Source organism: Numida meleagris, chromosome 6 (assembly GCF_002078875.1).
Source record: "Numida meleagris isolate 19003 breed g44 Domestic line chromosome 6, NumMel1.0, whole genome shotgun sequence".
In the NCBI taxonomy this organism is placed as follows: domain Eukaryota; kingdom Metazoa; phylum Chordata; class Aves; order Galliformes; family Numididae; genus Numida; species Numida meleagris.
This window is the reverse complement of record NC_034414.1, coordinates 5,773,907-5,798,328: the sequence shown is the minus strand read 5'-3', so window position 1 is coordinate 5,798,328 and position 24,422 is coordinate 5,773,907. Positions and strand designations below refer to the sequence as shown.

Genomic DNA, 24,422 nt, shown 5'->3' with positions numbered 1-24,422 from the left:
CATTTGAACAGATTTTTTTTTTTTTACAAAACTAAACACTTAAAATATTCAATGCTACAAGTTGGTCATAGCGTAGGAGATATAGATGCAAAAGTAGAGAGCAAGAATGAGAATCACATTATCAAATCCTGAAAGCCACAGCAAAATTGCTGAAATTAACGTATTTGAGACTAACTGGCTTAACTAAAATCCTAAGATTATACCAGGAATTATTCACGATTAAAAAAATGAAAGGTTTAAGAGTGCCTTCTGTTGTCTTTTTGCCTGAAAAAAAAAAAGCACTGCAGTTTGCTTTCCAATTCAGGCTAACTACTGCTGCAACTTAAACTCCTTAAACAGTCAATTGCCTTTTATGGACAGGTGACCAAAATAATCCTCCACTGTTATTTCAATTAATAGTACACAAACATCAACAGGAACATCTATCTGACATTTTTAATCAAGTGCAAGGTTCTCAAAAATAAAATCATTTTAAAAAATAATCCCTTATTCAGTATGAAATTATAGGCTGTCATCAGGAGCAGGCTGGCAAAGCTAGGTCCAGATGGGAACTGGCTGGGCAATAAGAAGAGGTAGGGTGGAAATGATGGGTAGGGTGGAAATGATGGGAACCTAAGGAAAGACATGATTGCTCCCTCTGCTGGCAAGGCCCTCACCTGCTTTAATTTTTAACTAATGAGTAGGCATTTCTTTAATTATTTAGGATCTAGCCAATAAATAATGCAGAATGTTCCTTCCTCAGTCTGTTGCTCTGTGTTTGCACAATTTTGAACTTATGGTGCCCTATTTCAGTAGAATAATTTGTCACAGGATTACGGCTCAGGTGGGTATCTAATGGAAGAGTTATTGGTTTTACATTTTAATTGTTCACAAAATGAAAGGCTATGTCAAACTAGTCAACTTTCAAAATATTATATTTTACAGCGTGCACAAATTGTGTATTTAATTTATATATTTCATAATATTATGATAAACTGCTCATCAGATCAGGCTATAACAAGAACCTTTTTATGTAGAAATCAGATAATATAAAAATGAAACATTATGCCACACAAACATACAAAATTACACATCATACCAAAAGAGCGCTCTTCTTCCATGAGTAAAATTCATGACCAAGGAATTTGGAGATAATGTTTGTATTAAAGCTTAATTACAACGTGAGGATAAGTCATTCATTATTTGATTTGTGAGATGAATTAATAGCTGCAGTAAGAACATTTAGAAAAAATCTGTTCTAGGATTTTGGCCTACAACCAGAAGCTCCCAGAACAGGAGGGATCAGCTTTTTTTGCCCACTGTTCTCATCTGAATCCTGGCTGAAAAGCTACTCCAGCTCCCAGCCTTCCAGAAGGCTCCATCCCAGGAATCCTCGCCTGCCATTTGGTTTGCTGATTTTAATCTCACAGGACTTTCTTACAGAGGCTCCACTATGCTGAACTGGCACTTGCTCCTAGAAGTGAGTTATTATTAAACTTGTAGGTCAATTGTGGCACTAACAACTCTTTGGAAGCTTTCAGCCACGGTGTACAATTTGCTGGTCTAATTAAATATTAATTCTAAGTGTTACATTCTGTGGCTAAGAGCTTTTATTTTCCATCATCAGTCTGGAAGAGAAAGAGGTTACAAGGCTAATTTAATCTTTTTTTTTTTTTCCCTTGGCATTAAAGCTTAACTACACAGGCACAAAAACATCATTAAAGATGCAGTATTCCTTTTTATTATGATTATATTGTAATTAATAGAGCAGGTCTAAACAAAAAGATGTAAAATTAGATTCTGAAATTTCAGGGTTTTTTGCACAACACTGAAAGTTCATATAAAAGTTCATATAAGCAAATGCTGCACAGAAATTCAATATTAAGTCATCTGAAAAACACTTAAGATAGAAAATACTTAAGCAACATTTTAACTATAAGATATCATAACACTAAATCATTGTTCTTTGTATTGAAATACAACAGATGAAGCTCCTAGTTAATACAACATGCACAGGGGCTTCTTTTTCAAGAACTTGTAGTTCTACTTAAATGAAAAATCTAGTGTTGCTTCAAAACAAGACTATCTTCATTTTCCAACAGAGTTATTTGCTTAAAGCAGATGACTACTTTGTCTTGCATTATTTAAAGACTGTCTTCTAATCTTTACTTATCGCTGTCCAAATGGGCTCAGTACATGAGCCTCTTCCCTTCTGCTTCCATAACAGTTGTGTCCATGTCTGGACACTGGGCATTATATTAACTACTTAGTCCAGAAGCCAAAAGATTCCATATGCTTGAACAGATGACTATCTTCATACTGTGACGGGATATTTAACTGTTTAGATCTAATATTGCATTTGAAAGATTTTGTTCTAAATAGCACCTCATTTTTTTGAAGTGTCTGTATTTTCAGATTACGTAGATAAAACATAAAATACGATATTCTACAGTTGCATATACCCATCACATTTTAAAGTTTAACATAATCATTTTGAAAGAGTAATTTTTTGATTAAATATGTGCTGACGCTTATGATGATAAGAATGTGTTTATAGCGTTCTAAATTGTAACATCTATTAGAATGAGAAGGCTTTTTTAGCTATACATTTTAACACATAACGTGACTACCCATCAACACAATGTAGCTAAGTAAATTAAAAGACATGGGTGCAAAAACATGTTTCAGGTGAACAATGTATTTGTGCTCGAAATGGGTAGCTGTTACCAAATCAGAAGTGGCAGTGCCAGGATACAGCCCCTTTGCAACCGTAAACTTATTTTATGAAAACAAAATATTTCTGTAACTTGATTAATAAACATTATGAACAATAATAGAAATTAAAAGCAAAATGCTTTACTTTTAGACAATTTACATTTTAATATGTATTTAATGTCTTTGGACTTGCCACTAGATTATAATTTTTAGATGCTTTTATGAATGTCTAGAATATCCAAAATGGAATATTCACATTTGAAAACTATGTGGGAAACACAAGAATAACTGCCATAGACTCATGACTCTCAACATTTCTTTGTATGGAAATTGTATTTCTTGCATACAGTTGTGTATGCCACAGTTAGAAGCTAATAAAGAAAACAGTATAGTAAAATATAAAGACCATTTCATCTCCATAGTTTCTATTTAGAATAGGATTTTGAAAGCTTATTCAACTGATGATATAGAAAAATACATGACAGTTAATCTTGATACAGTTGGTGTTTAATGTTAACATCGCCAAATACTTTTGAAGGTTATTCAGCATTTTGGACTTGCGAACTCACAGAAGTTAGAGTTCTAGGGCATGCAGTCCTGGCTCCTGTCACAGGAATAAAGATTTCAAACCGAGAAATTCACAATTCTGTTGTATTAGCAATGGATTCTAAGGCACTCTTGCTTGACTTCAAGTTTAGCTGCTAAAGCACTCACTGTGAACATGAAAGGCTCTGAATGCAAAAAGGTTTGCTTGTGAATTTTTCTATGCTGAAACATACAGTAATTTATGCACTTCGGTTAATTCGAAGCATCAAAACATTAATATTGCAAGAAATTAATTTTTTAACGTACTGGATGAAATAACGAAAATACCTTGCTAAACAGAACTTCGGACTCTGAGGACAGGTTCTGTAACTTCTGTGACTTATCCATACTGACTTTTCATTAGTCAATTAATTTCCCTTGGTACGCACTGACTAATATGGTGGTTAGTCCTTACCAGTAGTGCAGTTTCATGTTCAAAATAAAGGGTGGCTTCAGTGAAAGCGTTACACGTCTTCAAATGAAAATAATAATCTACTTAAAAAATACATATTCATGAACTTGACTGTTTACTTGAGTGATACAGAGTTGGGAACGAGGGGAATGGAATTATGAACATTATTTAGTAGGAAAGATGCTTTTGGGTTTATAAATATGTGCAAGTATGATTAATAGTTCCAGTAACTGAAGAAAAAGAAGAAAATACTATAGAAAAGTATTATACATTTTAACTTTTTTGTAGTAAAAGAGTGATAATAAAATCACATTCTGTAATATATATTTTTAATACTACTTACTAAAAAGCATAGATTGCCAAAATACAGAAAACAAGAGTCCATTCTAGTTTTGGTAATACTCCTTAATTTGGAAAGTGCAACAAGAAATTAAATCCCTCTTCAATTTGCCCTCCCTGATCATTTTTGCTAGATTTAAAAAATGTAAGTAATTTTCCCTTTTCAAATGCACCATCTTACTTCATAGGCATAATTCATTTTCAAGAAATAGTAGAAAGCCTTGACAAATAACCTTCCATCAACTGTTTTAATCACATTCATAAGTATCTCAATATTTATTACCAGACAGACAGGGTGAGATAAGAGTGTGTTCAATCACGAGAAAATATCAATCAAGCAAAACTTGTCACATATCATCTGAATAAAATTTATAATTGGTTAAGTTTTTAGTGTCATTTTTTTTGAAATTTGCTTCCAGAATAATGTATTCCTGGTTTTGTGGTTGAGAAAATGGAATATTTGTTTTTCTTTATACACTGCACTAGAAGTTTCATCAATAAAACACAAAGAATTTGTGCTCTTTAGCGGATTACAATTTCTTTAACATACTCTGAATCAAACTCCACACACAACAAGATTCTTTGTAAATTTGTGTCTTTTACCAAAATGCATCCTTACAGAAGGCTGTGAAGACATTCAGTGTTCCACAAAACTGGGGGAATGAGCATTATATTCTGATGAATGCAATTCAAAGTTATTAAATTCAGAACAGTGCATTAGCTGGAAATGATCCACACTGGTAGATGTGTATCACAGAGGGAAAAGCATCACAAACAAAATCAGCTTAATGTTCAGTAGATACTGAAGAGACAAAGCACATACTAGTATGTAGGAATAAGTGAAGGAAAAACAATAAGAGCATTATTGTATTCCACGACTGTGAGTTATGACTGAAAAAAAGAGACTGTTTAAAAACATATTAAGAAAGCAGCATGAGAGAATATAGAAAACAATGAGAACACAAGAGATATATAGGGAGCTTCAACTCATTGTCTTATCATCCAAGAACAAAGGTATGATTTCTGAAATGTAAAGGCAAAACTAAACTTTCTGAAAGAAAGAAGCTGAACGGATTTAATTTGTGAACTCCTTGTCACAGTACAACATGACAAGTATTTGGCAAAATATAGAAAGGAAGCAAATCACAAACTACGTAGATAAATATTTCATTTAATTCACATAAAAAATGCAATTCATGCTGCAGACTATCTCGTCTGGGTTGGAATAGCATCGTCCCTGCTGAAAGTAGTGTCAATTGCGAGTTTTATTTGTTCTTCACCAGAGTAACTAGAACTGGCTGCCAGGGACAAGATATGGCATGAGATACGACTGAAAACTATTTTTTTCAAATGCAATCATTTTTCTGTATATGTTATGCAGACACAATAACTTGATAACACTTCACATTTTGAAATCTTATATTTACTTGTTAAGTGAAGGTTTTACTTGCAGACCCCCTTAGTTAATATAGTTAGGAAGCAAAAAATAATATGGCAGATGCAGAAATAATTGTTCAGGGAATAAATGTGGAATTTACTACATCTTCTGAAAAACAGTATGCATTTTCTATGCCTCCAGTGCTCTGGATTTAAGGTTCAACAGAGAAAGCATATGCTAGAACTCATTCTGATCAAATTAAATGCATATACTGAAATGTGCTAGGAAAAAAAGAAACGCAAACAAACGCTCTCTCTTATTCTCTTGAAAACATATTTTCTTTACTTTTTTAATCCAGTAAGAAACCTCAGCAACAGAATGGTGGGTAGCTGGGTTGTGAGAATGTGAGCAGCTGCTGTTATTATAACTAAAGGTCTGTCTACGGCTTGAGCCTGAGAGACCACATGTTCGGCTGTCCTCTCATCTTGCCATCCTCACCAATTAACTATTAACATGGAGGGCTGTACACATGCTCTCAGGGGCTCTTTAACAGGCTTCTTGGAGAGTGGAACAACTACACAGCAGGGCTCTGGGAACTGAGTAGTGTGGGGTATAAGGAACCCTCAGCAGCTTTGCTCCTCCTAATGACAGTTTTCTCCATAGTTCGGTGCTTAAAGAAGGATACATGAAGTTTAACAATTTAAAAAAAAGAAAAAAAAAAAGTAACGCTCTCATTTGTTTAAGGCTGCCAAGATTCTGTAAAAACACATTTCATTTTTTTCCCTTTCAGAAGATTCTATCATTTACTGTAAAGCAATTCTGTTAAAATTCAAAAAGAAAAGTTATTTAAAAAATGAGATATAATTTCACAGGAACCCCAGAGGAATCGATTTATAGAGAATTGACAAAAATGAAAACAAGTACAACTTCCCAGATAAGTCTGCAAAGAAACAGAAGATTATATCCTTTTATTTGTTTCTTAGAAAAACTTGCTCCAGAGACATTTCTGGACTTCTCTTTAGAATACAATATCTTTCACTGATATTTTAAAATATAAAAACAGTACAATAAAATAGGTTCTACGTGCCAGTGACAGACAGGAAATCCCAATGTGTAAAAAGAAGGAAGTTAGTTTTACATCCACAAATTCCAGTTACTGCATTAAATTTTACTGTCAGCCTTTTTAAAGACATATTGTCATGTAATATTAAAAATAGCTAAGTAAGGAGATGGAGTTATGCAGGTCCAAAAGTGGTTCAGGTATCCACATAAATAACAGCAGCAGGTACTCAATCACCTTTCTGAAATGCAATATGTATGTGACAATGATGTACTTCCATAATATAAGATTTGAATTCTACAAGGAAAATCTCCCTTTTACTATAAAACTATTTTATATAATGAGGTTTTATCCTGTGTTATTTTATTATAGTCAATAATGAATAATACCTGGTTCTCCCCTGTTCCCAGTACAGCAGGATATTAGAATTAAAGAGTAAACCTGTATTTTTCAATTCCTGGCGTTAAAAACAAGATCATACATCATCATGATGAGTATGACAGATGAAGGCAGTGGACTAAAATGTCTCATATTGAAACTCTAAACTCTGAAGGTTGTGTAAAAGCGTGTTACCCCCCAAAAAAGTAGAAAAAAGATTTCTAGCAGATGTTTCTCTGCTCTGATACTGCTCAGAATTTCAGAAATTCTGACTGTTTTTCAAGAAAGAGTATGGCTGATAAAAGGAATAACTGTATTTAGGATTGTTTTATGCTTAGGTCCTTATCGATTCTGCAGCATGACTGCCCCACAAAAATGCAGAAGAAACTAACTTTGCCCTTTGAATGAAAAGAGCTTTCTTAATTTTTAAAACTGTATTTATTTTCTTACCATAAACTTCAGATTTTTGCTAGTTGATGTAGCATCAACTATGAAATATAGCAAAGATAGCATTCTTACCTCAATAAGGTGAGAAGGTATGGTGATGATGCAAGCTGACAAAGATTTTCGGAGGAGGCCACGTAGAACATACAGAAATTTTGTAAGACTGTGAATATCTTCAGGAGTACTGCTGCTACAAATGTCGTCACCCCACAACAGGGAACCGAGACTCTGAATTCCTATCCGTAAAATATTCTTTTGTTTATTCTATTTAAAAAAAAAATCAGCAGTTGATATTTTTTTAAACATTAAGAGAAAAATTCCACGTCGTATATCATTTTAAAAACTGCTACAATTTATGAATATCCATAATAATTAAATAATTCAAGTAATCATAGCTTAATCTCAGAATATCTTGGTGAAAATTACAGTTGGAATGCCTTTTTTTTTTTTTTTTTTACTAGCTGGATAACACACTACCTTAGATAAGTAAATACAAGTATAACAAGCAGCATGGGAAAACTCAAAACGACTAATTTGCATTTTCTAAAGCTAACCAGCTATAGAATATAGTATAGTATGTTCTGAAAGAGGATACTAGAACATTATGATGTTTCCTCTCATTTTTCTCCTCTTTCTTACTGCCTTCAAAAACCACTTGAGGCAATCTTTTCTCCCAAATCTAGTAAGCTGGTTTACTGGAAGGGCCCAAGAGTCGTCCAATGCAATTTTTCCTTCTATCTTCAGTTTCTCACAGCACACTTCTCTTTAGTTAGCTACTGGCTACTAGAATTTAAGCTGTTTTGACACGTGACATCCTAAATGGCCTTGTCTTACCTACTAAAGACTGCTTGCTGCCCTGCATGACACATCCAGAACAGCAGCCAACAGAGAAATGGCTAAGGTACGGCCCCATTTCTGAAAAGGCAGATTGTGAAGCCGGAGTTGTAATTTAACAACACAGCTAAAACGTCATCTCTCACAATGACAAATCTATTTTCGGCTTATTTGACATGACCTTACTTGGTGGTCTTTGAGAAAGATCCTAGGTGTATTTGCTATCAATGGCTGAGACAGACAACAAGCACCCTTGTTGAAAGAATTCCAGTACAAAGTGGTCGAAGATACTTTCCTAGAGCTCAAGACTCACTTAAATAAGTCCATACTTAAATAAATGCCAACTTCTTTTCCTTTCAATTTTTTTTTACATACATAAAATCCCAGTTTAGATAAACACCCAACTCCGGGCATACTTTGAGAAGTGTGCATTATATACTACTTCTAAATGCACAAAATGTGAGTATTTGGAGAAACATAGTGCATGCAGAGAAGAGGAAACTTTTTTTAAAAAATAATCAAACAGTAATAGGTCTCAGTCCAATAATTCATACACATCATCTTCTTTGACATAGAAATGAGTATGCAAGCGATAACAGCTATCTAGATGGGTAAACTGGTCTGAGAAAGAATTATTTTTCAAACTTTTAAAGCTTCCCCTTAAAGACTTATACATTTACATACACTTTTAAATTTGTCTGACCTAAAGGTCTGGTTTTGCTTTATTGGCTCTAATAAGGCATTCTGAAACAATGAACAAGAAGTACAGGAAATCACTGTCCACTATATTTAATATTTCCTTGCCTGTAGAATGAAAAGAAACCCTAAAATATTGTCTCTCACCCATATTTATTTTGTTTAAAACTTAAAAAATAAAAATAAAAAATTCAGGAATGTGCAAAGGCGCTGCTTTCCCTTCAGACTTGGCTGGTGAGACAGCTAGAAAGCACCAGCCCCATCTCTTCAGGAGAAGGTTCCTTGCTGCTTTTTGCAGCCTGCGAGCTTTCCATCCATAGCAGAGCTGTCAGGCACAGGGTGTGGCAGAAGAGGGGACAGGCTGGGACTGAGCTCAAATAGCCAATGGCCCAAATTTAAATGCAAGCATTCTATGCGGGAAATGCTTCTAAACTATACTCTTAGACAGGAGTACATTCACTCCAATGTTGTCTTCTCCACAAAAAGCATTTCTCAGGGTATTAAACTTGTAGCAGCACATAGTCTTCTATTATATTGACATTCTTCAGCATCTGTACTCATTAACTTGGATTCCAGTAATATTCCTATTCTACAACAAGGAAGATAATAAAGGATCAATAAATACCATTTATTTTATTTACGTCACCTCCAAAGGAGTGGCATATTATTTGATATGTCTAAGAACAGGGGAGAGGGCATCATCCAAACTAGAAATAAGGTTTTCAGTTCTATCTTGTTGAACCTGGAATATTTCTGATTACCCACAGTATGACTTACAAAAACTAAAGTGATCTTTGCAAGTCTGTGATGATTTATGAGGAGCGATCTTCGCAAGACTAGTAAGATGTTTTTGATACTTAAGTTGAGGTAAAATTACACACATTTAACTCATTAAAAAATTCACTCCAGTTACCACAGCACTGGAAGAATCTGCAAGTTTAAATGCTCAGTCTCAAGAAGCTTGAGCACATTATTGCTAATACAACTGTATGGGAACTGCTGAGTCATGGCCTGAACCACTGATTGAGCACCTGGAGGAAAGACCCAGTCAGCCCTGGGAGCACAGGTGAAGGCAAAAAAGCCAGGCTCCACCCTCTTAGGCCTCATTTAAGGGCTGACTTCCCCTAAGGAAGGATCTCTTCCTCAAGATCCCTCCTTGGTGAGAGCCTTTCCCTGGGAGCCCTAAATCTTCCGATCTGGGTGAGCGTTGTATTTTCCTTCCACCTTCTTGTAAAGCTATTTCCATCGTGTTAGTCCTGATTGCTACACTATCATGTTAGTCCTTCTGATCGCTACGTACAACAGTTTGAGTAAAGACCTCTGTGGTGAAAAATACATTTTATTTAATTTCACTGTATTTGGTGAACCATTTATTAGCTGATTACACGCAGTGTGCTTTTTAATAATCCTGGCCTATGGTTCTCTTACAAATGTTCTGCATATTTGCTAAAAACAGGTAATAGCTCCAAATGCACACTAAATTATGAACCACAACCTCTAGTTACTTATCTTGTTTACTTCCACTTAGTGCTTAGAAACTGCTTCCTCCGTGTTAATTTTCCCAGGACATTCTTCTGCCACCCTTAAAAATTCAGAAAATCTCAGTTCAGGATAATAGCAGAGTATGAATGTGCTCAGTACCTGTGGCTGAGAGCCATCAAATCCCTCCTGGTAAATGACACTCTGAATGGACTGAAGCAGCCTTGCATAACCGCAGTTCATATTACTGTTGGAAAGAATAAATAGTTTAATAACACATACTCTCTAATAGCTGTATTAAAAATAGATAGAAACAGATGCAGCATTCAGTGTACAAGTGTCTCACAGAAGGAAAAAGAAACAACCCTTTTTTACTTAAGATAGCCATTAAAAGCAGTTGTGATTGGTTCATGTTAACTAGTTTGGCATCCAGGTATTTTGTGAAATGTAAATTCTCTTAGAGATTAAGGTAAGTTAATTATGTCAGGCTCACTTACATGTGTAAGTTTAATGACTTCATGTAGCAACTTAAAGCTGCAACCATTATAGCACTATATTAATCTTCTGTAGCAGACAAATAGCTACCCAATTGTTATTCCGAGTACACCTAGTCAATTCCCTGGAGAACAGGGATGACTTTCTACTATTGAAAGCTTTCATACATACGAACACTACAAGAATCCAAACCAACAAAAAATGAAAGAGATGAAATTTCCACTTACTTTAAAACCTTTAGCACAATTTATTTTTATTTTTAGTAATCCTTCTGATACCACAACAGAGTACATAATACATTCTGTTCTATTATAGATCCATTCTGTATCCATCCATTACAGGTGTTAGTACTCCTTTATTTGCAAGGCAGTAGAATTGCGAGGTATAATTTATGTATATGAGTTGTTTGCAAAATAACTTCTATGATTAAAAACCAAAGAAAAAAAAAATAAAAATAAAAGAAGCAAACCGTTGCATGAATTCAGGCAGCTAGAACCTGATGAAAGTTCAATGAACTTTCACTTCTAAGTCTTAGAAGGTCCAGTTCCTGCACTTCAAATGCATTTTTTCTGATGCCCGCTCCAGCCATGCTCTCCAGTCTACAGGCAAAGGACAAAGGCAAAGGGTGGAAAGTCCTAATCTTCACTTAAAAAAAAAATAAAAAATCAAGCCAGCTGTTCACTTTCAAAAGAGACATACTAGTTCTTGAATCCCATAGAGCACACTGGCTTTTGTGCCTGGACTTGATGTAGGCTCCTCACTGAAGCTGAGAGTTTAAGCCTTCTAACATTTCTAGCTTCAATACTTTGTTATAGTCTCACTAATTACCATCCAGACTTGTGGATTCAAATCTTCTTGGGAAATATGGTGATTTTGAAAAATTTACCTCAAACAGGTATCACTTTTGCAGCAATCATTTTTTATGTTTGGTCTGATAACATTCATGAGATTATTCCCACTACTTTAGTGAAAGTAAAAAATACTATTTGAATATTTTTCAGGGATATTTTACTAACGAACACCTAAGTAAACACGAGAAAGCTTGCTTTTACAGTTTTGTACATGAAAGAGTTTTTGAGAAGTATTTACAGTTGCTTTACCATAGACTTCTATATTTCTTTCAGGAAAACAGCGTCAACCCAGACCCTAACCCCACGAACATTTATCTCTGTCTGCAGTGAAATCAAAATAATTCCATATTCATAATAATTCTGAGTTTATAATACTCAATACCAGAAACCTTTCAGATGGCACAGATAAATAATGAGAGAGCCTCATAATTAAACTCAATTTATTTGGTTTTAGTTTTAGTATTTTAATAAGTTAATACTATTTATGAAACTCACAGCTGCAAAAAATTGGCAATACACATCTCCACACGACTTATAATGTGTAACATCTGCCTTGCTATACAAAATAGAACATCTCAAACAGATGAGTAAATTGTCACTTTGGAAATGGATTACTTTCCTATCACTTGGCTGCAAAAGGAACAGGTGTCAAATGTTATACCTACTCTGTCTTAGAGGTTAAAGTTTACAGGGTAGGTGGCTTTAGCACCTGCATCAGCCAAAACGTTTTCTCTCCAAGTGTTCACATAAGAACAACACAATCCTTTTTTATACAGTGCAGTAATTTCTTCCTACTTTTGCCAGAGCTGGAGAGAATCTGCAGAGCTTCAGAATAACCAGAAGCATTTGTGTATCCTTCTAGATATTCCTTTATCCTTTTGAGAATGACAGAAAACTACAGCTCACCAACAATAGGATGGCGTTTCCAACTATCTTGTAGCCACAGCCAGGAGTGTAGCTAACACTTATTTTGCTTTGGATAGTATTACAATGCTTGCCATGCTGTCCACAGTGTAAATCAGAGTGTATTCTGCAATCACAATACTTGCTAATTCTTGCTTTTAAAAATGGATAGAAAAATAGAATACTAAAAGTATTACCAGAATCAGAGAACACTAAAATTAAAAAAACAAACACGAAACAACATATGAAGACAAAATATATCTTTATCTACGTGCAGAAAATTTGCAGCAAAGAAAGATTTAAAGAAAATAAGGTAATGCCTATAGGTTTTTTTCTGAATGTAAAAACAGTGGCTCTTCTACTTCTGCCTAAAATACTAATGGTTTCCTTGAATTTGAACCATGCTAAGTAAATAAGGACATGAAAAATATTGTGGAAACGCTATTTATAAAAACAGGTTGCATTACCCTTCTGGCAATGTTTGCCATAATACATAAGGAAGGAAATAAGGTATTTTTAATTCTGTAATTTCTAGTCTTTTTTTGGCTTTGTTACTAAACACCATTTAATTCTGATAATGAGTTTAAACAATTTTTTCTTTACTCTTTTTTTATTGTTTAGCAATTTAGTAATGGATAAAGCAGGAGCTGGCAAGAAGGTATCCTGGTTACAAAAGAGCCTCTGACTTCGCTGTTGATAGTTTCTAAGCATTTAACAAAGGTTAGGCTATCAAGGGTATGACAAATAGCCTTATTATGTATATGGAGACCCCATTAGGCAAGACAGTTGAACCTGTTTTATCTAAATTTATCTGTAAATCTAGACTCTACATAAATTTATTCTTTTTCAAAAGCAATTACATTCTTGAGGTAAAACTTAAGAGTGTTATGGAAAAAGTACAGCTTAACTGCTTTAGTTATCTGAATAATCAAACTTCATTTTTGGTTATTACAACTTAATGAGGACAGAAGTAAAGCAGAAGGTAGGAAGTAAAGCTCTTCAGTGATGCACTAACAGAGATGGCACTTCTGCCTTCCTGTTAAGTATCAGCTTTAGCAGTACAACAGAAAGGACACCTGAATATCCTAGCAACAGCAACTGGAAACAGCTGCTATCAGTTGTGCAGCCCCGTTAACCCGGTCCCATAACTAAGGCCAGTATGTAACTGCTCTGCCCTAAGAACTACTGAGCTAAGGAAGAGAAGGGCGATGCTTTCTTCTGGCATCAAACATCCATTCTCAATTACTACTTCCTTTATGAAAAAGGACTTCTCAATCTGTTTTCAGTTAATGTTTATCACAGAACAATGAAATTCCACCCACTTGGAGTGATTCTGCAAAAGGGGATCCAGTAATCTAAGTTGGCCATTACGTTATGTACCAGAACTACAAAAAGGAGGGCAAATAGAGTACTCCTCATCTCCCTCCTTCAGTGAGCAAACACAAGCACATGCACAAAAACACAAAGAAAAATGAATTGCTCCAAATCTTAAGTGATGTACAAAACCTCCAAATACGGTCGTCTTCAATTGCAGAGTAAAAAGCCGGTCAGTAGCTTAGATCTGACTAGCCAGTCAGCCAACCGATCTCCTCTCTTTGCAAGTCTGTAAGGATGCCAAATTCTAGTGCAGATAGAAAGCCGACACCGTAGATATAGATACATGATTTCTAAAAAGGATGAAGAGTTTTTGGCCCATATAAAGCCTTTATGCCTCTGACCCTGCAAAAACAGCACTGTAATGACAGTGCACCAGACAGCAGCTACAATTACAAAGAGTGTATACACTAAAGAACGGTCTAAAGCTTTTTTAATGTGATGCTAGAGAATTAGAAGTGCCAAATGATTTGGTCCTGTTTACAAACACATGGATGTCCACAAAGCATTGCAACAAAGGGCCGTGCTCATTAATAGACGCAGCATTGTACTTCAAAGCATAGTAGAATATATGTTCATTATACTCATTGTCTCTGTCAAGAGAATGTTAGAAAAATAGGGCATAACACCCTTCTTCTATATTTTGCCTTAACAGCATAATCTGCTCTTTGTCACTACATCCCTGAGCAGTGAAAGGAAAGGAGAGCAAAGGATAGTTCTTGTTACCCACTCTAACCTAAACAAAGGATGGGTGGGAGGAAATTGCAGTTCCAAATTTCAAGGAGGAAAAATGAAACCTAAGACCTCCAAAGCTAGTCACACTCTAATTGAAAAATAAAGGAAAAAAGAAAAGGTGGACAACATGGGGAATTCTAGGTGTATCTAACAAGGATAGTCTTTTAGGAGCATTCATTACAGACAAAAGAAGGAGGTCTCTGAAGAAGAAAAACACAACACTTACGAACAAGTTTGCCCACTTCAGTACATATGATAATGAAAAAATATTCTAAAAGCTTCTAAAAATGTCTCTTTACAGTTATCAGCTAAGTCACTGCAGAACATAGAGCTTATGACCTCCATGTAGAAAGTTTATGTTGGGCTAGGCACACTTTCTGCAATGGCTGTGTAATTTAAGGTGCCCCTGCAATAGCAAGTTAGAGGGCTGTAGCTATTTACTTCAGCCTAAACTTAATCCTGTTGTGCTGTGCTACAGTACAAACATTTAGAATGGATCATGTCAACTAAAATAATGAGGAAGCATTCTGAAGGGGGACAGGGATAAGCATGAGAACAGGGAAAAAATATTTTTCTTACTTTCTTTTTTATTTGCGAATTTTTAATTTTTTTTTGGTTTGCAATTTCTGATACTATAAAAAGTTGTCATCCATCAACAACTATACCATCTACTTCTGGAAAATTATATACTAGGTAAAACTATCAGTTTCCACTTCCTGCTCTATCTCAGTATTAGTGACAAAAGCAATGCATTCTCAGATTAAAAAAAAAACAACAATACAGCATTGAGTTTAGGCTGTACTCCTACGTGATTTAAGAAAATTTCCTGATGTTGAAAGGTTTGTGCAACATTATCTTTCAGCAATAACACTGTTTCTGTCAATTTTCTTTGAATAAACAGAGAACATTTAAAAAATCGTGTTTTTAGTGATGTGCTGAAATCTCGAGTCACTCCTGCAACCATTTTTTAAAGTTCCTTTCTGATTATCAGTACTTCTTTGAGGTACATTCATTCAAATACATTACAGAGATTTCACAGTACCATATAGATAATTAAAGAGTTACGCTACCAGGTATTTCATTGGCCGTGAAGATAAGGCTGTATAAGGTCAGATAAACTGTTATCTAAGAAATTACATCCTCTGAGTGCAGATGTGCTAACCAGCCAGGTCTGTGTTCCTAGTTCGCCGTAAGAGGTAGTAAAAGAAGCTGGATCAAGCTCTCAGTGGGACAAAATACTGACTTCTATTTAGAAGGGTTAACAATAGCACTTAAATCTTTCTTTTAAAGTGTCGTCTCGTTAATCAAGAGAACAGAAATTTTTACCCTTCTGTGATATACTGAAGCTAGGTTTAGAAGCCAGAAGCATCGCACCCTGACAGGACTGAGAGCTTGTTTTCGCTCCTTGAGCAAAGAATGTTTTCTTCTGATTTTCATCTCAATATTTGTAAAAAATACAGTGCAAATCAGTCACAATTCTGAAAAAGGATGAATGTTTTGAAAGCAGAGAAATAATTGGTAACATCCATACTTGGTTTTGTATTTAATACATTTTGACTAATGTGCATTAAGGAGTCACAGAAGATAGGGACGAAGGGGACCTCAAGAGGTCAGGTAGTCTATCTTCTTGCCCTAAGGTAAGATGAACTATGTCTAAGCTGTCTCTGACAGATATTTACCTACCTTGTCCCTAGAAATGTTCAGTGATGGAGATTCTACAATACTCCCAGCCTGTGTCTGCAAGGTAACTTCTCCTAGTTCTAATCATTAGAAAAATATTTCTTTATGTCCAGTCGTTATTACCACTGCTACAATTTACTGTAGCTCATTATTGCTTGTCCTACTTACAGTAGACAACAGAATTACTGCTCTCACCATGTCAGTTTTTAACACGCTTTAAGACTCTTAGATTTGCCTGCAGAACTTCTGTTCTTCCATCACAGGCCATATATCCCCATTCTAGATCTAAACTCAGCTTCACATTTTCCTGTGAGCCAGATTTTTCTTGAAGGACGCTATCAAAAACTGTACAGCCTTATCATGGCAGAGCAGGACAGGAGTACTTTGCATGTCTTCCACGTGAAATTTCAGTTTATCACCTCCATGTCTTCTAGATTATACTTTTTGGTATTTTTCCATATTGTAACTCTAGATCTTTTTCTGGAGACTGGCTACCCTATTTTATTAGTTCAATTAATTATTCTGACTAGATTGATATTTGGCATGCCTTGATCGAATTCCAGATTGTTGACTCAAAACTTCCTTCATTTTAATTCTATCATCTAATATGTGTGCAACTTTTCTTCCCACTTCTTTTCAGTTTTTACATTATTACTTCAATAAAGATATCCACTGCGTAGCATACCTACCAGGCTAGATTAGTACTAGATTATTCCCTGATGTAATACTGGGATAAAGCCCGATATTTCATTCAGATTCAAATGTGACTCAATGACTGATTGTTTAGAAGGTAATTATTTAACAACAAATACAACAACAACAAAACTTTCAAACTACTTTGAGCTTCTCCTTTGATGTAACAGTAGACTTTATTGGTGCAGAATATTTGCTCTTTTATTTTTGAGCCACAAGCCAGTAACATACCCCTGTGGCCCAGAAAGCCAATTAGGAAGAGCACGGCCAGCAGGTTGAGGTAGGTTATCCTCCCACACTACTCAGCCCTGCTGAGGCCACATCTGCAGTGCTGAGCTCCTCAGTACAAGAGAGACATGGAACTACAGAATAGAGTCCAGCGGAGTGTTACAAAGATGATTAGGGGTCTTGAGCCTATGAGGAAAGGCAGAGGGATCTGGGCCACTTCATTTTAACTTTGACCTAGTGCAGCTTTTTCAGTACAAGGAATCCAACGCCACTAGAGTTTGTAGTCAAGGAAGACAATAATCAAAGTTAGAAGACAAGTGATCCTATATGAATGATGAAAGACACATAAACATATCTACCTGTTCCCATAGATTTCTCTCTAACATTTCACTATTCCAATTTGTTCTTTATTCTTCACTGTCCCTTACCACACTGCATTGTAGTGTAATAATAATGCAATATGACCAATATCAATAATAAAATATCAACGTAGTAAATGATTAAATAAATTAGACATTGGTAAGAATGATGAACTTTTATTAGGATGGCACACAAGGAAAATGTCAGTTAAGCAAGGCGTATAAAATCAAACGTGTAAAAGGTAAAGTCGATTTTCTATACATGAATTAACTTATTTTCAGTGTAAAATGTACAAATTCTTCACAGCCATATTGTTGGTGGAATTAAGCCCAAAGTCATGAGATGTTCTAGTTAGCTAGAGAAGAGACAGAAAACGAGTAACACTAAACTCAGTAACAACATAAACACTTGCAACCTATCAAAATCCTGTATCCATCCTCTATGAAAAAAAAAATTACAATTCACATAAAGTTCGTTTTAATATTTATGATGAAAAGCAGAATCTTATCTTTTATTCTTTTTCCTGAAAGTGTATCAGCTGTTTTTTTTTTGTAACATAGCAAGAATGCACGTTATCGAACTAAAAGCAGTGATATTTAAATGCATAACACCGAAATCTGGAGACTTGGCTTTTGCTTTTCTACAACTCTAAAGGTGCATTTCTGTAAATACTTCTATAAATACTTCACTTATTTTATAAATCTTGGCTTTTATATTAAAGTCTATTATAATGGAAATCTCATGCAATGAAGCTTACTGTACTACTGCTTCTGGTAGCTGGCCCTACACACTGGGACCTACAGAACCTAGATATTTTATAAATTAAGTGACTAGGCTAAACAAAGAAATTGCTAGTCCATATCTGACATTTGACTTCACTTGAAATGTCTAAGAAAAATACAATGGATGTGTTTGCCACAGGCTAATGTGAGTCTTTGCTGTTGTCACTGTATTTCTTTTGGGTCTTCCTCAATTCATTATCAATAGGCATAAAGTACAATAAGTTATTCGTTCAGACACGAGTTTATGATTTTCTCTGGAATTAAGGGTGTTGTATAAGACACATAATTAGTGAGAGTAATTCTACTCACAGGTTCTTCTTTGTATTTTCCTCAGGTGAAGCTGTAGGACATAGGAAGTAAAAGTCACATCATAAACTAATGTGATATAGCATTCCAAGCTATGTAGGTCAAGGATGGCCTGTCGTCTTAGCCCTACAAACTGTGAATGGTTATCTTCATATTCCTGATGGCTACCTGACACACATTCATGAAAGCTGATGGGGCATGGTGCTCAGGGAGTAGTTCACAGACAGACAGCAATAGTTTTCCTCAGTCCCCACAGTCAACTGTCAGTAGGGCTGAACTGAGTACTCAGCTGCGTCTTAAGCTGTCCTAGTAATGTCTGCCTTAATTGCCTTTGCCAATTTGCTTCCTCCCACTGAGGAGTCACTATACTGAGCTGCCTCTGTGCCACAGTAGCTTTGCTGACATTCATGGCATGTAGTGCTGACATGGGAACTGCAGCTGAAATATCTGTGAGCAATATATGGCTACAAGATTTTTCACAGCAAGTGTAGATGAAAAAATATCCTTTATAACTAATGTGCACTCAGAATGTGAATGTACAATAGAAGCAATGGGATTACAACTTACCACATTTTTAGTTTAGGCTCTAACGGCAACTCATCAGGAAGGAAAAAACTGTGCCATTTTATGGATTGAAGCAGTTCTGGAGACATTTTTTTAGAAACATCATAATAGTGTCCAAATTTTATAGATGTTGTTGGGCTGGTCTGTGGAAACAGCAACAGAGATTGCAATAATCTATTAGATGATTGTCTGTCATAAGAAAAGTCACAAAACAGATACTCTCCTACAGACACATTACCTACTTCTGCATTTAATGACTATTGTTTTTAAAAATAAGGAAAATACATACCAGAAGACAATTCTAATCTTATTGGTAGTTGAGAATGGAAATGCAGAGACCAAGGAATACTGGTAAGCAATTTTTAAGTATGCTTGCCACAGCAAGAGTTTTGTCACTTTGGAAATCACTATCTCTAATTAATAGAAAAATAACTGAAAAGCTTAAAAAAAAAAAAAAAAAGCAGCTCTGATTCATAGATAGAATGAAATGCTTAAAAAAACGGAATATTGAAGAGTGACCAGAACTGCTCCAACAATTTGGGACATTTTTCAGTAGGTTATGTAACAGCTTTGAACATTCTACATAAAGGATTTTTTTTTAAACAAGCCAATGTACACATTTTATCAGCTATCTGAAAACTGAGCAGGCTTGTGTTTGTATGTAAGGAAAGCTCTTTAGAACAACTTCTGCTCCAATTTCAAGATTTGCTATTCTTGCTATCAACAGGAATGACAAAAGGTATACTGAGTTATTACAATGGGGCTGCAATATTTTTTCGTGCGTTGGGCAGCAAATTATTTAGTTTCAGCTCCAAATATTACAGGAAGCATTTGATTTTCATTAAAGCTGATCTTGTTAATAAAATAAGCACTATAGCGAGAAAGGCTACAGACATGCCAGATGCAGCCATGTATTTATAGCTAGCTTTCTCAAAACAAGCATGCTATGTATTTACACAATTTTATTTTATAGTTAATGTTGCCACGTATAGAAGGGCTGCTCCAAAAGTTATGCCTCCTATTTTATGATGTTGACCCATGATGTCAGAGGCAGGTGGTAGAAAGGCGCTCTGACAAAATGGCTTCTGCCACCGAAGTGTGGATGAAGCAAAAATGTGTCATTGTATTCCTACATGCGGAAAAAATTGCACCCATTTGCATTCACCGAGGCTTGCTGAACATTTGTGGAGACCAGAGAGTGGATGCGAGCTTAGTGAGGGGGTGGGTGGTGCATTTCAGAAGTGGTGGCAGTGTGTCACCTCCACTGGTGTAGTGAGTGTGGCATGCAGGCTCTTGTTCATTACTGGTGAACGTAGCTAGCGGTGGTGACCATGTTGAAAAACAATGTTTTGTAGCTGAGAGATTGATCTATCAAATAGTGTTATTGTGCTCTTTGTATCGATTGTCGTTTCCATGGAAATAAATAGGAGGCGTTACCTTCCAGGAGTGACCAATGTATATTAGGATGTTATGATTAATTAGTGTAATTTGATTTAGAGTAAATATTTTGAAATTATTTAATGACTTGATGTTACGCCTGGTCAGTTATCAGAGAATGTAACTAATAACAATATTGCAGTATCTTTCCTACAAAAACAGTAATATAACCAAACTATACCCAACTTTTCAGTATTTTAACACAGATTATTAGTATAGCGTTAAAAAAGAAACAAAATTGCTGATACATAGTTACAAAAGTTATATCATTTTCACTTAAAAAAACCAGATTCTCTAAACCAGCGTTCATTTATCAGCAACTGAATTTTAAAGAAGGAAGTACTTCATAATGATCCATCAAGCTGAACTCTTAATTTTTTTTATGTAAAAATACCTTTATTTAAAATGAGGATCCTGAAAACAATTTAAACAGGGGCTGTTCTTTGGCCTATAATCTATTCTTTATCCGGATTACAGATCAGAGTGTTTTTACTGCAATCTCTGCCAGAGCTCATCTTTTTATTGTGTACTTCCAAGCCCCCTTAATGTTTTAGAAAGGCCTTGACTAACTGAACTTTGATCTGATGTCTTCATTGAGAAAAGCTCCAGGTTGCCCATTTCAGATGCAAATCCTTACTGAGGCCCAATAGAGTTTAGTAAAGACAGCAAAAAAGAAGAAACAAGAAGTTTCCAGGATCCTCTTTGAGAATCCTGAGGCACATTGGTGTCCTTAATCCACCCTGCTGCATGGATTAAGGTAGGTGATAACCTCTCTTGATTCAAAAGAATAAGCACAGTGCCTACAAACTGGGTGGAGACTAGGATTTGGCTATAATAAAACACCATGCAATAAAAGCTCGGGCTATGCCAGAAGCCTATGAATAGGCCTCAATGTACTGCATTCCCAGGCTTAGTGGGGAAGCTTGCAAAAAGCCTACCTGAATCAAGTAAGCATGAATAATCTGCCTTAGCAGAATGACCATGGAGAGCGTGAAGCAGAAACTTTCCATTCCTCTTAAGTTTGATGTGATAAATTTATTAGTGGATTGTAGGCTCAGGCCTGTTCTTTCCTGGACTCCTGTTTTGCACAAGGAGAAATACACTAAATTGTCAGTGAGCAGAGTGTGCTTTTATGCTACCGTCTGCTGTTAATGTTTCTAATTGCAATACTAATGTGCTAGAAATCTCAGATTTAGGATGAATCAAGGCAGAAAATTGATTTCATGCTGTGACAGTTTATATATTGCCCCAAGAACATAAGCAGTTCATTCAGAAAAAAAAAAAAGAAAAAGAAAAAACGCAGTCTTGCATTGCAAAACAGGCTATCCATATACTCAAAAGTTTAAATTAACCTCTGGAACAGATGAAAGCCAACAAAGTGGCAAACGCATGTCAAGCACAACAAGACCTGTTACTCTGACAGACTTCTGATAAACCATCTATCTGTTTCAGATGTCCAAGGTATATGCGTGCATGTAAAGAGCAGTTGTGACAGTTACCAAGGGGTCTAACATAAATATCGTGCATAAATATCACAAAGGCCGGTCACCTAGCTAGTCCATGAGGTCCAGTAAAAGGGAAGTTAATATCTAAGCTAGTAACAAGAATCTCTTAATTACTTCTGAATAAAAACTAAATTAGGCGTCAAGAATACCACCAAGACAACTTTTACTCAGGATTCTTACTACATGTAAAGCCAGAACCTGGACAGAAAGGTTTTCTGCCAACACGTTCAGAGTTCTAGTTAAAAGTACAGCTGTTATCTCTTTCATACTTGAAACTTTTTGATAGTAGTTTTAAAAAATGTATTAATTACTTAGTTCTATCCATTTGGAAAATATGCCTTCAAATTTTATTCACGGTTTTTTTTTCTGCCAAAACAAAATTTAAAGAATAAATTACATCTGAAGCTGATAATTAAATGATATTAACAAGTACAGAAAACCATTCGGGGTGCTTTAAGTTGACGTCAATAATTTTCCTCCATGGAATATTTCTACCAGTCTACTAGAATATTCGGAAGTATTTTTTAACATAGAAAGCTTAAGAACTAGACTTTTTCATTTTTTAAAATGGAATCTATGCATTAAACTATTGTACGTCAGCTATACAGAATGATGAGAATCCAATTTAAAAAAGCTTCAGCAATGAGAAAGGAAACACGCCACCAAAAATTGATCATTTTATTCTATTTTGCATAAGCCAATTTTAATAACTGAGGACAAATACATTAGGTATTGTGTTAGAAAATACTCTAGTACTGGATTGAGTAACAAAGGGTGAGTGCACACCTCACCAAATCATTTTTCTGTTTTGTTAGAGCATCAGAGCACTGTTTGCTAACCACATGCAATTCTTTCCATATCGATGTACTAGGAGTTCTGTTAGATTTTAAATCAGACAGTTTATTTTGGGGATGGTTCAAAGTGGCACAGCAAGCTCCACAATAATAAAATTGATGAGATTATATGATTACCCTGGAGGCTGTTTGATTTGGCATGTCACCATATATAAGTCTTTTCTGACACAACTATATAGCCATGTCTGTGCAATTTCACAGAAAACCAAACATGCCAAGCCTTATAAGATCATTTTGTCACATTCCAATTATGTTTTTTAAGAATATGACTGAACTTACTAGGCAGTTATGACTAAAACTAAACTAGAACTTATAAAACATGTAGGCTAATACATATAGGCAAACAAGTTTTCTGTTCTGGATAGCCAAAAACGCTGTAATTTTATCAAAGGTTGATTGTGCCATTAAATAAAAAAGTCACCGGCCACAGGAAATACATTATTCACAAAACACTACCAGCTGTAAACTCTGAATGACTGACCACTGGGCTTGTTTCTTGTATTCTCCCCGCACAGCGATTAGTTTCCAGTGACAGTGAAGTTGATATAATTGCAAGTGCTTACTTTAGTAGTTATGCACGTGGCTAAGCAAGTCAACAGCTTGCTTCAACACAATACTTTCATTAAAGAGATCTAGTAAGCACTGTCGATCAAACCTTCATCAGTCATTTGTGTACTGCTACATCTGGGAGAACTTTGTAGGGGATGTAATTATTCCAACTTTTTGAACAATACTCGTTGAAAAATCCCATAGCGTTTCATTGTCTTTTACATTTTTACTGTCTGTATTAAATTTTACATCTCCTGCAAACTCTCAAATTCCTTTCCTCTCTATATCTCTAGTAATCAAGATATATATTGTTGCACGACGATTTACCTTCAGGAGGTAATCCTGTGGCACTGCCCTGTGCTGGAAGAGGAACAGTTATGAAATACCAAAGACTTACCTCCACTTTTGGTACATTTTGGTAGCGCCAGGCTATTTGCATAGAATCCTGGCAATCTTCAGACTCAGAAGCTGTCGCTTCTACCCGTTCAGTTTTGAAGTTATCATCAAGCAAAGGGGCTGGAAGTTCCTACAGGTGGAAAATGAAAGAATGTCAGCTACCTGCCACTAAACACGGCAGTTCAGATTTTTATCCGAAGAGTGTATGTTATCCATAATGTGGTTCTCATCGTGCAGTGGGCAGTTCCAAAGTCCATAATAAAAATTGTTTAAAATAACTGTTCTGAAAGACCAGCTCATACTCCACGTGAATAGTCCACAAAGTTATTGCACACACACAAAAAAAGATTGTATAAATATAAGAGAATGCAGAATGGGAATATAACATTGTATATGCTGCTGTACACAAAC

The 24,422-nt window shown here is 35.5% G+C and overlaps 1 protein-coding gene across 2 annotated transcripts in view; it reads right to left on the bottom strand.

Annotated features, from left to right (window-relative positions):
• The window catches only part of ELP4 (elongator acetyltransferase complex subunit 4), a 130,450-nt gene that overhangs the window by 80,602 nt on the left and 25,426 nt on the right, over positions 1–24,422 (bottom strand). For both annotated transcript variants that reach the window (XR_002440504.1, XM_021402963.1), the window contains exons 4-7: positions 24,013–24,141; positions 19,274–19,413; positions 10,462–10,546; positions 7,366–7,554 (exon numbers count right to left, since the gene is read on the bottom strand). Coding sequence is in view for 1 of the 2 variants with exons in the window: in XM_021402963.1 (XP_021258638.1) it covers positions 7,366–7,554; positions 10,462–10,546; positions 19,274–19,413; positions 24,013–24,141 (543 nt within the window). In the remaining variant the exon portion in view is untranslated. The remainder of the gene's footprint in view (positions 1–7,365; positions 7,555–10,461; positions 10,547–19,273; positions 19,414–24,012; positions 24,142–24,422) is intronic.